We start from the raw sequence: 16,299 nt of genomic DNA on the forward strand, positions 1-16,299 counted from the left end.
AGAGAAAGCCATCATAACTCAGAACCTCCTGAGAAAGGACAGAGTGAAAATGCGAGGTTTCAAAGTCATTACAGGACACCTGAAAGGGATGAAAGCATAAACTGTATCTATCCATCTATCTGTCACTATTAATGGCAGCCATAACATATCTCAAAGAAAGTAACCATTAAAAACCAATCTGATTCACAAATGTCTATGATGACTCAATGCCCCAAAGCCGCTAAACATCACTCCTTGTCAAAAAGTCACACAATTTTGTTCTTGTTTTAAATCTTAGAATGAGGTAATAAACATAACCCACGGTACTAACTGCGTTTGTAATAAAAAATGAACATCAGGGTAAAGCCTGCATCCCACAGAAGCAGACACACATGCCAGCAGAATTTACAATGCTACGTTCATCATGTGATTATCCTAAAACCCTAACTCTGCTACCTACCTCTACAGAAATAATTGCTTTTACTTCAGCATTTCCCCTTCTTCCTTGTGCCCCTACCTCTTTCTAGCCTCTTCCCCTCCTTGTCAAAATTGCAAGAATATAAGACATGGAAACAAAACTACCAAAACCTCAAGAAATTAAGCCATTCAGTTCAACATGCAAAAATTTACCAGAGAAAAATTTCCAGTGAGAGTAGAAGATTTTCCAGTTCTAAAAAATAACATAGGTATAGTATCAAAGTTGTTGAAGTAAGAAATTGGTTAGCTTGTTTTAGAAATTACTCTGGAGTCTGCTATGTCAGTGGAAGGAGACACTGATTTTAAGGGTCTTCAATCAGATTTTTTATTGTACAAGACCTTTTCTCTTTCCTCATCATGCATCTGCAGTTCACTTCAGAAAGCAAACCTGAAGCAGGACATTTAGGAAATCAGAACCACACTTCTTTGACACCAGTGAGCTAAAGTGCAATAACTGAGTGTATGTGTAAACCAAGAACACATTTATTTTTACTTTGAATTACTGTAAGTTAGCATTCTGCATCTCATGTAGATGACACACTTAGATTAAAATGTGTTTGTTGGCTTCCATTAATTTTTTTGATAAATCAAGAGAGTCTGATTCTGTTCTCACACTACCATAAGCAAGACAACATAAGTTCACTAACACAACTATTACTTAAGGGTGCTTCACCCGTATAAGAAAAAGCTAAATAAAGTTCAGTATTTTTTTTTCTTCAAAATGCTTTCTTTTTTTATTTCCTGAATGCTCAGGTTTATCCAAATAATGTTACTGTTATACCACATACAGCTGCTTCTGTCGAGATAAAGACAGTTACTGATAGCACTAGTAATTTAGTTTGGTTTTATGCAATTCCATTAAACAGTGGTTACATCACAGGCATAGCTAGATGGGATAGAAGCATCCTATGGACAGACATTTTAATTATGAGTGGATATATAAAAGATGGTCTGTAGGGAATTTCATTCTTTTTTCAGACTACTTCTCCAACATCATTTTTAATTCTTAGGATATCTTTCCGCATTCTTAGAGATCCTGCCAGTTTCCTACCATCTACCATTTTACCATGCATACACTCTATTCCATATTCCAGCTCACTAAAGAGATTATGTTAATTCCAGATTTTTCCATCAGAAGTTAAAGTTAAATTTAAAAATTAGAATTTCTTGTTTCTATTTTTTCTTTTTTTTTAAATAGACACTGTATTTGCCCTTTTGCAGTTCCGCAGTACTTCTCCAATCCTCCATATGTTTTCTACATAACTGCTGGTATTTTTAAGATTGCTTACTGTCTAAGTAACCCAATTTATTAGGTCCAGCCAAACTGATGAACATCTAATTTCTCTAAATACTCTGTAGCTATCTTTCTCTTTCTCTGGAAACCCTATTTTTCTCTCTCTCTGTCTTCCTCTGGAAACCTACCCTTTGCAGCTAGCAGTTCTGTTAGCCATCTCCTTTAGTTGAGCATTTTAGCAAATACCAATGCATATCAATTTGTAGAACAGCAGACTGATAGTTTAATACTTTTCTTAGCTTTCCCAGTACCTCTAGTAGTTTTCATTCAGTTCCCTGCAGTCAGATTCAACTACATCATATAGCCTCCTTCATATACTGATGAAGCTTCTCTTTAAAGTTAATTAGCTTCCTTTGTTCCAATTCTTCCTGTGGGAAAAGCTGAGAGAAAGAGAGAGGAAAAGGAGGGAGAATCTCTCTCCTATAACAGTTAGATACCTCCTCATTTATAGATTGTGTATCTATTTTAATTAATACAACATTGTCTTCAATTTCGATCCATTTTCTCCTTGAGCTGTATGTCCCTAGCTTTTGCTGCAGCAGTCACTTTCTCTTATGAACATATTGGAAACCACTGATCTAAAACAATGTATTGGTTGTATGGATGTACACAAATATGGTGAAAACAGCTGGTACCTTACCAATATGGGAAGTCTGCTTCTAAAAATCATTTTCTGAACTGCCACAAAATTCCACCCCATACCGCAAACTCCTAAACTAGTTCATTTCCTTTCTTACGTTATTGTGCTGGTTTTGGCTGGGATAGAGTTAATTTTCCTCATATGTTTTGGATTTGTGCTGAAAACAGTGTTGATCATACAGGGATGTTTCCGTTACCGCTGAGCAGTGCTTACACAGAGTCAAGGCCTTTTCTGCTCCTCACCCCACCCCACCAGCGAGTAGGCTGGGGGTGCACAAGAAGCTGGGAAGGGACACGGCTGGGACAGCTGACCCCAACTGACCAAAGGGATATTCCATACCATATGACGTCATGCTCAGCATATAAAGCTGGGGGAAGAAGAAGGAAGGGGGGGGACGTTCTGAGTGATGGTGTTTGTCTTCCCAAGTCACCGTTACACGTGATGGAGCCCTGCTTTCCTGGAGATGGCTGAACACCTGCCTGCCGATGGGAAGTAGGGAATGAATTCCTTGTTTTGCTTTGGTTGCATGCGCAGCTTTTGCTTTCCCTATTAAACTGTCTTTATCTCAACCCATGAGTTTTCTCACTTTTACTCTTCCGATTCTCTCCCCCATCCCACCCGGGAGGGAGTGAGCGAGCGGCTGTGTGGGGCTTAGTTGCCGGCTGGGGTTAAACCACGACAGTTCTCTCTCTCTTATATAGGCAAAGCTCATATTTTCTGAAAAATGAAAATTTCTTTTCCAAAACTTAGTTTTGACCTAACATTTCCCCCCACTGCGAATGAGTTGGTTGCAGTATCCAACCTGTCATTGACCAAACAGTGTAATTTCTGTTGGTGTCCCAGTGCTTTCAATTAAAGATTTGTCTCAAGATATGGTATATGCTGTTTTTCAGATTGTTTCTCTGGAGTTTAACTAAAATCATGTTTTTCACTGCAACACTGAAACTTTTTTATTTCTCCTTTAATGCTATTTCCCAGCAAACTGTTAACAATTTTTTTCCCTAGAATAATTACTAGTTTTCAAAATTATTTGCCCTACTCTATATAGTGTTTTTTTCAACCAAAATAAATCTGGTTTTACATTCAACGGTGAATTATGATATAATAAAACACCTTTCATATTAAAATTCCACATACAACACTGATTTGTGAATCTTTGCCGAAAATAATTACATCTTTGATTATGTGTTAATAACCTACTGTATACCTGTGAATTCATTTTTTCACAAAGCTCATACATTTCTTTTCACAAAGGCTTTCCATTCCCCATGGTCTTTGGAGAGCAATTTGTCTGACTACAGTACATCCCTGCGGATTGGGGAGCCAAGAGGGATCCCCGGGCTGGCAAGGCAGGGGCTTCACCAGCCAGGGTCTGTCTGGATGAGGCAAGCAGATGAGCGCAGGCTCACAGATGGTGGCCAGGTTCAACCAAGGGTCCAGATCATCAGGCAAGTGGTGAGGCAGGTCCAAGGTCAAGCTGGGAAGTCAGTCTGCAGGTGCGGGTGGGGGCCCAGCTCAGCGGGTTACATGGCCAGGCCAGACTGGTTCCCCACAGCACTGTGGGGAGCCTCCCTCCACAGTCCCCGGAGGGAAGGGGGCTGCCTTGGGCTGCACCACCTCTGAGCTGGCCTTGAGCCCCAGCAGCCAAGCCTCCAGGAAGGGGGATGCTCTCTGATGCACCTATAGTTATCCTAACACACTTAAATATTATCTTCTCATAATTTGGGGAGAGTAATAAATGTAATGAAGGAACAGCAGCAGCATTATCTCATTTTGGCAGTATTGATGATAAAGATTTAGAAAAAAAATGCCAACCACTAAAGAAACTCCCGAAGAACAGTGTAATGCACTAGAATTCACACATTAAGTAATATTTAGGACAATGAGGCTTTTGTCCAAGCTTTGCTTTTTTTAGAGGTTGGAAGCTTTCCTGAAAAATAAGACTATAAGCAACTGACTCCTTGGAAAAATGACAACTGCTTGGATTATGTGCTCTTTTCCAGTTTTGTTTTACCTATAAAATACTATGACTTCTGTCTTCATTATTGCCATGAGCTCCCTTCTGCTGTCTAATGTTTTTATTGCTGCTGCATCACTTTTCTGTTTCTTTTTGTTAGCATTAAATGTTGCTAAGTAACCGAATCAGGCTGTGGTATTATTTGGCATAACTATTACATTCTTTAAAATATGTAAAGAGATTACTCAGCAAAATGAAAATTACTCTCCCAAGGGAAAGACGACCATTTGCATCTACCACAACCCTCATTTTCAGATGATTTCTAAGAAAATTGAAAGGGAAGCCTAAAAAGTGATGTGTATTTCCAAACCAGGTAGTTCAGGAAATATGCATATTGATGAAAAAATGCTTCACCTTCTCCATGAGGTTATCCTAAGCCACCCTAAATAACAGCATTTATTTTGCTTTTTATTATTTATGTGTCTCAGCTCTTACAAGCAAAACGGCTTAAAAGCAAAATAGCTTGGCTTTCCATCAGTGCAAGCTCGTTTAGAGAATTCACCTTTGCTGTGGCTTATTAAATAGAAATCATAATTTAAGTAATATTATAGGAAAGAAATGGGAAAGATCAAATTTGCCATTTTATTTAGCTCTCCTAAGCTCGTGTTAATGCGGCAAAGATCTAGAGTGTCTCATCTGTACTACTCACACGGGCCTACTATCAGCAACAAGGGTAACCATCCCAATTGCAAACAGGAGACGATCTGGGTTTAATGCAATCTTCATTTTACATCCCTCTGAAATAATCAAAACGAGTAACAGTCACACTGCAGACCAGTTTGTTCAATTTCCACTGTGAAGGTTTAAACTGTTTCAGTATTAAATAAAACATAACAGAGAAGGTCCAGATGAGGACTGTGACACCAGAGTAGAAAAATTCACATAGAACTTTATGAATAATGTCTGAAGCAGAATAGTGTCAAATATTATTAAAATTCTCAAGAATTGCGAGTTGCTCAATCTTGATTAGAATTGCCTTAAAAGTTTACACATTCCTTTATGCTATTTTTATGTTTCAAAACCTCCAAAAATGAACAACATATTTTCTTTTTTACATTTTTAACATAGACATGCACTACACATAAAAAATATTTTAAAATAAATTTCTCAGTCTTAGAACCTGAATTCCCCCAGATGAATTTTTTATAGGTAGGAACTTGGACTCTCAAGATAACAACCATTCTTTCCATGGGAAATATCTCTCAATTTGCTTGTTTGAAAATTTATTAGCTTTAGTTAAAAAAAAAAGGCAGATGGGCAGAAATCATAAATACTAAATAGTAAAAAGACTTCTGTTACAGAGTACAGAGAACTAAAATTACACTTGCAATAGAGAGGATGGCTCAACGCTAACTATGGGCAATAATCACTTTATATCTGTTTGTTGAATTAGCACAAGATTTTTATACATTTGGAATCAAACCACATATACACAAAGTCTTATACCAAGTGGCTCTGTACTAAAAAAAAAAAAAAATCACATTGTTGCAGCTCCCTCTAATGTGTAATTAATATAAATACGCTGAAGCCAGCAGGTAAAATACTAAAATAGCTGGATATGAGTAGCTGTGAATATTCAGGAAAGAGAGTTGTCATGGAAAACCCAATTACTTATGTACCTCAGCTATTAACAACTACTAAATTTGCAACACAAGCCAAGAAGTGTGACTGCCCAAGCTGGGAAGGCACACTTGTCCTTGCCCTTCTACAACCTATACCGTAAAAGAGAAAAAAGGTACAAGAAACACATCACTTCCTCTGCTTCTTCCTTCCATATTGCATCCTTCCTAAAGTGTGAGGTATTCATTCAGGGTACCATCCACCAGATGGGCTTCATAATTAAGGGAGTGTGGTGGGTTGACCTTGGCTGGCTGCCAGGTGCCCACCCAGCTGCTCTCTCACTCCCCCTCCTTAGAAGGACAGGGGGAGAAAATAAGACGAAAAAGCTCATGGGTCCAGATAAGGACAGGGAGATCATTCACCAATTACCATAACAGGTAAAACAGACTCAGATTGGAGAAGATTAAATTAATTTATTGTGAATTAAAACCAGTGGATTATTAAAATAGGATAGTTAGAAACAAAACCAAAACTAAAAACACCTTCTCCCCAACACCCTCTCCTTCCCAGACTCAACTCCACTTTTTTGTTCCTGACTCTTCTGCTGCCTCCTTGCCTTCACGAGTGCCGCAGGGGGATGGGGAACAGGGGTTGGGGTCAGTTTATAACGCTTTGTCTCTGCCACTCCTTCCTCCTCACACTGTTCCCCTGCTCCAGTGTGGGATATAGCCTTTCACAGGATATAGCCCTTCACAAACTGCTCCAATGTGGGTCCTTCCCACAAGGCTGCACTTCTTCAAGAAGTAAGCTCCAGCTCACTCTCTTTCAGTGTTTTAGTGCTGCCTAGTCCTCAGAGAAACCCAAGAGTACTACATCACGTTTTCTGAACCGCATCACTTCTGGGTTAGCTGTTTACCTCATGATGCTCTACTAGTCAAATCCACCTGCCCTAAAAGATCAGTCCCACCTGAGCTGTGAGGTAACCGTGTACTCGTTGTATGTCCACATGCCATAGATACCTCAACAGGTGGAGAGAAAATATAGAAGGAACCTAGAGACAGAAGGATTTTTGCCACATTATGAAGGAATTTTCCAGATCTAGCTCCAAAAGAGCAAAAAAGACCCTTTCATGGGCTGGGCAAGAATCGTTACAAGTTCCTGGCAGAGTAGTGTGGTTGAAATATAAATTTATGACAGAATCATTCAGGCCAGTGAATGTGAGCATAACTGCAGGTAGACTCAACTGCCTTGCTAGCTGTGTTTGGTTGAAGGCCGCCCACAGCACCAGTGATGTCAGCAAGAATCTAGACAAGTTGAGGAAATGAGAGAGGGGGGCTAGCAAGGCTAAAACCACTACGACAGAGCATGCTGCCCCACAAAAAGTTCCAGTCCAGCATAAACCATCAATATTGACTCACATCCTTTTCCAATGTGAGGCAGGGAAATTCTTTTCAATCACTGTATTCTCCAATGTGACAATCAGGCTGGCGGACAGGGTGGCCTACAGCCTTTTACCATGCAAAGGCAGTACCTTTGCCATGGCTGTATTTGTGTCAGGACTACAGGGTATAGTCGTCTTTTCTCTCTTCATGGAAAGAGATGATTCCTACCTCTAAGACAGTACTTTAATTACTGAAAGAAATTACTGAGAACACATTCAATCAATCCCAGATCAAGAAGAACTACTCATGCAACTCTTTCAAGCCCAAAGACAGAAAAGAAGCTGTTCTAAGACGTCTGAGCCTACGCTGAATTCTGTGTTCTTATAGCACTGAGTTTATTTTATAAGATCATAACCTCCAGTTTCATATGGGAAAGAGCTGCAAAACAAGTAGGGAATGCTTCCAGGTAGGGACAAGTTGCAGTAACTGCAGTATTATCAATCGCAAGCATTCAAATAATTAAAGGTCAGCCCTTGTTCTACAGCACAAAATATTTAAGACTGATTTAAACGTTTTAAAACACAATTTCAATTTTTAGCTCGACTTTCTCTTTTTATATCTTTCTCCACATTCAAAAATAGGTGATTTTCCCCTATATAAGTGAAAGCTGGAATGTTCATACAATCATATATTCATGACTTAAAGCTTTAAGAAACAAGGAGCTCCCTAAGCTTAGTTTCCTACAGACTTGTTTCCCATTTTCCCCAAATTCCTCTTTTACAAAAATGAGCCTAGTGTAGCTCCAACCCTCATATAACACCTCCAAGCCACCAAAAGAAAACGTGCCCTGTCTGGGGAGGATGAGCACAAGGACTGCAGCTGGCCAAGGTATTGACTGACCCACGCTCATCAGCCGCTCCCAGGCACCTGAACTCCTCCTGCTCTCCCCAAGGCAGCCCTGAATTGGGGTATCCCTCCAGCCGCCTATTTTCATACAACCTACGGGAACTCGAGTATCTCCGAGACAACGACCCCTGCTTCGAGTCCAGCTGGAACCAGCCAGCGGCTTTAAAAACTGGAGCGAAGGTCGGGCAGGCCGCACAATCCGCTCCTCCCCGAGGGCCCCACCGACGCTAAAACACTCCCTGGCCGGCCACACGACGACACTGGCAGGCTGCGATCGCACTTCCGCGCTTCCGTTAGGAAAAGCCAGTCAGCGCCAGGCCCGCGCACCGGCACGGGGAGCGCAGGGCGACACACCCCCCCGCCGCCGCGCGGGCGGCCGTTACGCAGCTCAGCCCAGCTCGCGCCACACGCCCCGCCCCACAGCCGACCAAAACATTGACACGTGCGCCTCGCTCCCCCCCTCACGTGACGCGCCTGGCCCGCGCCTGCCGGTGACGCCCACCGCCCCCTTCCGCCAATGGAGAAGGGCGCTGCCGGGTAGCAACAAGCGCCGCGGCTGACGGCCAATCAGCGGGGCGGGGGGCGTGGGCAGCGCAGCCCCATGTTACTTCCGTCAATAGCCCCACGGCCCGGGCCGAGCGCGCGAGGGGCTGTGGGACTTGTCGCGCGCTGCGGGGAGCGGCGCTGCCGCCGCCGTCGTGAGGTAAGGGGGAGCCGGGGGCCCGGCTGTGAGGGTGGCGGTAGCGGTGGGGCTGCGGCTGGGACCGGGGCGATGAGGCGCCGGGTGCGCAAATGAAGCGGGGAGGGGCGTTGGGATTGTGTATGTGAGGCCCGGGGGCTTGGGGCTGAGTGTGGGCAGAATGGGCAGGCATGGCTTGAGGGGTTCGGTGCTGGGCCTTAGGGGCGTGTGGAGCTGGAGCAGTTTGGGATAAGGTGTTAGGGTCAGGATGGGCACATGGGGCTGGGGAAGGGTGTGGGGCTAGGAGTGAGGGGCAGCATGGAGGGGGCTGCGGAGAGGTGTCTGGGGCCTGCCTGGAGGGGTGGGCTGTTGGGACATCAATAGGCTGCACGAGTATGGGAGAATTGGGAGAAGCGAGGACTGGGAGAGCAGCAGGCTGGAGGGAAGAAGCTTAGGGTAGGCAGTTCAGTTGGAGAGGAGGAGCATTTGTGCCTGTTGGGAACTGAGAACTGCATGGCCTGGATGCACTAAAATTGTTGTATGGGGAAATAACAATCAGAATAGGAGTGGGCAAGAGCATAGCTGAGGAGTTGATGAATCATGGTCTTGCGGAAGTTTGAGGCTTGATTTGAGACAGTCATTTGATATGAAAAACATGGGGCGGGATGAAGTCTGTAAGCAGACTTGGACCTCTGAGTCACAGAGGTTGACTGGGCTAACTCCTAGAAGAAGGTAGCCTAGAAGTCATCTGCTGGTAGCAAGAGTGTAAAGGAGCAGTTTCCATTGAAAGTTGAGCTGCTGAAGAGATTTTGTTAGCATGCTGAAGGAAGAGATGGGTGTGCTGTTGGATTGTTAGGAAACAGGAGAACCTTGCCTGTTCCCCTCATGTTGGCAACAGTCTTGCTCCTGAATAACAAGAATGGTTTGGGTCTTAATGACATGTTCTTAAGTATAGGAATATATAGACAGAAGAGATCTCCAGTACAGTGGCAGGGTGATAGGATGACTTGCTGCACTTCTGAATGGCTTTGCAGCCATTTTTGGTCATGTGGCGAGTTATCTACCTCATGGAAAGCAGAACTCCCTTGCAAGTGCAAGGATGGCTGGAGCAGTTACTGTAATCTCAAACTGTACTAAGCTGGTAAACACAGCCCTCCTCTTCTGTGCTTCTTTCTGGTGGTTCTTGTTTCCTCAGTCCTTTTTCCCCCTCTCCTGAGGAAAAGGTGTATGATGCAAAGTGAAGAACTCTTGTTCTTATTTGTTTTTAGGAAAGAAGTTAAATGTGATCAACATCTTGTCTTAAACCCTTGTTGTTAGCTAATGACCACATTCCTTTCCCAGTCCTTTTTTGCTTTAAAGAACCCTGTCCCACTGCATTTTCCCCAAAATCCAAGTCTAGGGAGCTCATCTTTCGTTGAAAGTTTGTTGAAAGTTTGCTGCTTGCTATTACTGAAGGTATACTACATAAAGTATGCTGGAACTCTTGAAAGGAAGCTCTGGTCAGGAGCCAGAGGGATGCTTTAGTGCAATGCTGTACTGGGAAGCAAAGTCTGAGTGGAGGCAGAGAAAAAGCACGCATTTTCTTACCTGTCCAGGCAGTCATTTCTCATATGAGAGAGATGCATAAGAGAGATGTTTATGATACACTGCAGCTTCTTAAAATTTGGTCACTTACTTCTGAACGACAATTAAATCCTACAGGAATTGAGAAGCAATGGGAATTTTTTTTTTCTAGTTGCATATGCACTGTTACTAAAAAAATACTTTTGCATTTCTGACTCCATGAGCTAGAACTTCTGAGCATGAGTACAGGTCATTTTGTGGAATTGCTAGTGATGGATGCACTCTTAGCTGATGCAATAGTGAAATTATGTCTTAGACTAAGAATATCTGTTTCTTTGGAAAAAAAATTAGGTCAACATGTACAAACCTCACAGAATTACTGACTTCTTGTAATCTTCCACAAATATGTAACTAATTTTAAAGAAGTTAAAGTAATCTGTGATTTTTCTAGTAGCTTTTTTTTTCTTTTAGAAAGATAATGTGCTGAATATATCATACATATACAGAAATCATTCATGTCTCTATGAGCTTTTTGTCTTAAGTATGGTTTTCCAGGATTTCTGGAGCAGACGTTAGTAGTGTTCGGTGTGTGTGTGCGCGCGCACTTCCTGATACCATTGTTATTATTTTGAAAACAATTAATGTAACTTTTTTGACAGAACATTTATTCTGTGTTGAAATCTTGTAATGAAAGACCATCACTTCTCCAGTTGTAAAGATCTGGAAAGTAGTCTAGTTCAAAGCATGTAGCTATTGAAGCATGTCTTTTTAAACGCCTGTACAGCTCCCTAGGAGGAAGTTATACACAGCACTTACACTGGTGACCTGATACCGTGAAACCACACGGTTTTTTTCCGAAGTTTAAGAATTTATAAAACATACTAAGCATCCTATTTATAAAATATGATTAGCTTTGGACTTCAGCTACTTCCATCCACTTGAACAAAATACTCCATGTTTTCTTGTATTGTTTTCAGGAAGTTTTTTTTTTTTTAATTTATCCTCATTTTTTTGTAACTTATCCTGTTAACTTCTAACAGTACACGTTCCCACCTTGCTGCAAGTATGTGGTCTCACTTCCTTTTCCCAATATAAGTATTCTTGAAATATTTAAAATCCTTTTTTCAAGTTATCCCATTCAGCCTATAATGATCTCTGTGGCTCTGAATTCTCTCTACATTTCAATTTTTGAGTAATGACATGCACCTACAATAGTGTTTTATTTCTATATCAGAGCTGCTGACCTGGAATAGATTGTGAGCTCTGTACCTATAGATATGTTAATGTTTGTCCAAGATGATGTTTTTGACTTGCTGTCTGCTGTTTTCTGAGTCTCTTTCAGTGATTTAACAAATTTTCAGGTAAATTCTGCTTATCTTGGCAGGAGTACAAATACTTTAACCTATGTTATTGTGAAATGCACTCATGAGCACCAACTATTTAAACAGTTGTATGGTAAAGACAAGAGGCCTTAATTTCAGTCAAAATGAGGAGTTCTAAACAACTTGGGAAAAAAGTATGTTACAGTTCATATTGCTCCTAGGAAGCAGTAAAAAGGTTGGAAAAGCAGATAAGCATGAATAGAGTTTGTGGTGGCTGGATGTGTTAAATTTTGGAAAAGATGCCAAAAGATTCTGGTTAGATGCAGAGGGAGGCTGAATTATGAGTAGGAAGGGGACTTTAGTCGATGCTGAGGGCTAGACAATGCACTTCGTTTTGTGTAGTGTGTGGTTTTTTAATAAAAAAAAATACTGTCTCACTCAACTTGTATTTCTTCAAGCTTTTTATGCATCTGTGCCTTCTCCTGTTCTAACTAGTGTATTGGGCAGATGCTGGTCAAGAGTGCAAATAGATAAATAAATTCATAGTGATGTTTGACTGATGTGGCCTAATATTTTTTGAAGTTGAAAAAATATTAGAAAATGCATACTTGTTAGGAACAAAGCTGTTGGTGTTATATATTAACATATGTTTCAAATATGATGGTGCTATTTTCCCTGCATAGCTTGCATGTGAAATCTAGTTAAAATAAGGAGCAACATGTATGCATGATGAATGGGAAGAAGAGGGCAAAAGCTAGCAAGGTCAGAGTCTTCAAAGTGTAGAAAACTTTGTTCAAATTCTTACTTAATGTGTCAGAAGTGAATCTTCCTTTTGAAAAAGGGTAACAGAACACTGTTTGAATGATATACCTGTGATGCCTTGCATCTGTTTGTAGGAATTTCAGGAGACATTTCACAATTGACTTTATGTTGCGGTCTCCATTTGTCCTGGTATCCAGGTAATAGCCTAGCATGGGAGGTGACCCTCAACAACTGAAAAAATATTTGGGAAAATGAAAATTCCTTTACTGAAACATCACTACACAGTGTAGCGCAAACTCAGTATTTATAAGCGTTAGAAAAAATAAAAGGCGCAACATTGATTTTGTGGCCTGTCAAACTCTCTAACAACCATTTATTAGTCAGGTCGCAAAATCAGTAGCCTGTTTGATCATGGTGGAGCAGATTATACAGGATATAGTTTTGCTCATGTTGGTATCATCCCTTTCCTGGACTACCATGATTCTTTTCCTTGTTCTCTAAAGAAGTAGGAAGCCTACCTTGATCTAATAAATGCTGAAAGACAAGAAAAATGAGGTTACAGAATCAAAAATGTACTTAAGAAACCATTGAATCTGTTTCTTAAAAGGATGCTCTACAGAGAACTTCCTTTCCTCAAGGTAATCATTATATTTTTTTAAGGTTAAAGAGAAAACTGAAATAATGAAAAGAAGTTTTGCAACTTTTATTATTAATTAAGTAATACACAAACAGTCTCCTTGCTGCTTATAGAGAAACCATGCCATTTTTGGGCCAAGACTGGAGATCCCCTGGATGGAGATGGGTTAAAACAGAAGATGGATGGAAACGATGTGAACCCTTCAGTTCTGCACTTGAGGATGGGAATAATCAGCTGAATGATATCAGTCACACTGTGTAAGTTTAAAAAAAAAAAAGTGATTCTGCATCAGTTAATAGCAGGTGGGAAAGCAAAGATTGACTTAATTTCCATTCAGACTGCAAGTGTTTGTGGTAGATGATATCACTTGCATATGATAGAAGTATACAAATGCAACCATGTGTTTTGTTCAGTTAGGCAGACAGGAGACCTCTATGGAGTCTTTTGTTACTGCTTCGTGAGTTGCTTATTTTAGGCAGACAGATTCCATCTTATGTTGTATGTCTTTAAAAATAAAATAAAAAAAAAAACTTAAAAAAACCAACCAAACAAAAAAAACTGTCAAGTACTATTTAAAGATAAAAGTGATACTTAAAAAATTGCGAGTTCAAGAGGTGTATTGAAACGTTACCTGGAAGTGAATGAAGACTTTCTGCTGATTGGGTGTTGGATTAGGACTGTTTATGGCAGTCATATAATGCCTTTGCTCCAAATAAACAATTAATGGTAGTTTTATGGTAATTCTCTAACACAATACATGACTGTATGTGCTCCTGTAGAACAGGTGAGAAAGATACTAGTTAAATAGAGTAATACTCGTGGCAGATGCCCACAGGCTGGTGTGATATAAATAGCTTTGTCCAAACAAATTTCTACTTGGTTTCTCCACCAAGAAGTAATTCTCAGGGATAGCATTCTCGGTCATAAATTCCAGCGTAATATGTTCATAATGAGAACAGGGAACATTCAGTGTTTTCTTGTTAGTCCAGTAAATGATACAGTAACTGATCTGATTTAGAGGGAATTTACTGGCAAGCTAGGACTTGCTGTACTCATACACCTGTGTTTTCTAAATTTGTGAAATAAACCTCAAGAGAGTTACCAAGCAGTGAAGAATTATTATTAAGCTTATCTTGACCTACTGTTTTCTTCATGCCTTTTTGCTTTTTGTGTTCATCTGTCAGTGATATTATTTGGTCTTCTTTTTCCACACAGTCTGGCCACTGTGGATACAAAAGACTATGCTTGTCTGGAAGAGTGTTCAGTAAGCCTCCAACATAAAAGTTGTCTTAACTACCTTTGAAAAAATCTTTTCTGCCCTCTTTCATATATCTTTAATAATATAGTTTGCAAATGAAAGGAAATCTAATTTTGATAGCTATTTGCACAGTTATTAAATAATTATATTTTGTAGGTTGCTTTAATGAATATTGTTTGGCAAGTATGATATAAATGGTCATTTTTTTTTTGTGAATATCATTAAGACTTTTGCTCTTTTGATCCTAATTATATGTTGAGATATATTTATCTTTTCTCCAGAGAGCAAGGTGAGGTATTTTTATTGCTTCTTCAAGCAAAAATGCTAGATTTTTTTTTTCCTTAGTCTTGAAAGAACTTAGTATTGAACTCCTCTGGAGTCGTCTTGCTAGAAGCAGATTTAAATCAACTGGTTTTGGAAAGATATGAGAGTATTAAAGCTCAGGACTGAAATAGGTATATTAATTTGAAGGGACTGGCCATGAAATGCTCTAGGAAAAAAAAGTTTTTGTTAAATCTGAGGTGTTTCATGATTTGGGTTTCTCAGGCTAGCTTGCCAATTTGTCAGAATCCTAAACTTGGGGACCAACCTAGTCTGCAGCAGATGCCCTCATCTGTAGCGATTTCCCCGGTTCCCCATCTTCATCTTGCACACCTCCTACTTAGCAAAGCCAAACCACACCATATTCTGTAGCTGTACTTTTTTTTTTTTTTAAATTGTGCTTCTGTCTATTCAGTTACAAATGTATATTGTCCAAACTTAGACTACAGAATTCAAGTTGGTACTTCTTGGTAAAGTAGCACTACTTGGGAGTAGTTTCACTACAACCTGAACTTTGGATATATGAGTTAACCTTTGCTGCTAAACAGCAATTAATGTCTATTTGCACAATATTATAGAACAATTTAGGGTGGAAAGTACCTCTGGGGGTCATCTGGTCCAAACACATACTCAAAGCAGCGTCAACTGAGGTCAGGTTGTAGAGGGCCTTGCCCAGTTGAGCTTTGTGCATTTCTAAGAATGGAGATTCCTCTCTGGACTCCGACAGTAATAAGATTTCCCTCCACCACCATCTTTTAACACTGAACAAGCTCAGTTCTCTTGCCCTCATGCATCATGTGTTCCAGTACCTAATCACCTCGGTGACTCCCCACTGGACTTGTTCCAGTATGCCAATGTTTTCATGGTATTGGGGAGCCCCAAACTAGACACAGTGCTCCAGATGCAGTTTCTCATGCCAAATAAAGGGGGATGATTACTTCTTTCAGTCTGCAAGATATATTTTTGTTAACTCAGACCAGGGTGCAGTTGGCTTTTTACAACACAAGGGCACATTGCTGAGCTGTATTCGGCTTGTTACCCATAAGCTCCCTGGCTCCTTTTCTGCAAAACTGCTTCCTATCTAGTCTGTACCCAGCATATACTTGAGAATGGGATTCTTCTGTCCCATGTGCAGGGCTTCGTACTGAAGTACAGCAGTGTATTGAGTCTTGCTGGCTGGTTCTCTGTACCATCTTAAGCTATTTGGCAACAATTATCTGTGTTTATTGAACAGATAGCTCAGCTTAGGATATCTGTTAACGTGATGTAGCACTGAGTAAGGTTAAGGCTTGATAAAATGCTTGCTTCTTTATTGAAGAAGCATATAGTAAACAATACATAAGTACTTATTTGTCTCTTTTTAAACGGCCCTATGAATAGGGATGATGGTGTATGCCAGTCTGGCTGTCCTAACAGGGTTTTATTTATTTTCACTCATTAAATAAAATAATCTTTTTCACCAGAATATTCTGTAGAAATCTATGCTAAAGGTACTTGAGTAT

General features: G+C 40.5%; 1 protein-coding gene across 16 annotated transcripts in view; it reads left to right on the top strand.

Annotated features, from left to right (window-relative positions):
- The first annotated feature begins 8,780 nt into the window (after positions 1 to 8,780).
- FBXO25 (F-box protein 25) overlaps positions 8,781 to 16,299 on the top strand; it is a 37,515-nt gene continuing 29,996 nt past the window's right edge. For 2 of the 16 annotated variants that reach the window (XM_075145165.1, XM_075145169.1), the window contains exons 1-3: positions 8,857 to 8,958; positions 13,314 to 13,475; positions 14,434 to 14,482. In XM_075145165.1, coding sequence (XP_075001266.1) covers positions 13,457 to 13,475; positions 14,434 to 14,482 — 68 coding nt within the window. In that variant the 5' untranslated portion in view covers positions 8,857 to 8,958; positions 13,314 to 13,456. Of the gene's footprint in view, positions 8,959 to 9,284; positions 10,076 to 13,188; positions 13,220 to 13,313; positions 13,476 to 14,433; positions 14,483 to 16,299 lie in introns of those variants that run through there. The other 14 variants (XM_075145157.1, XM_075145171.1, XM_075145164.1 and 11 more) reach the window with 12 other exon arrangements.

This window comes from Calonectris borealis, chromosome 3 (assembly GCF_964195595.1).
Source record: "Calonectris borealis chromosome 3, bCalBor7.hap1.2, whole genome shotgun sequence".
NCBI lineage: Eukaryota > Metazoa > Chordata > Aves > Procellariiformes > Procellariidae > Calonectris > Calonectris borealis.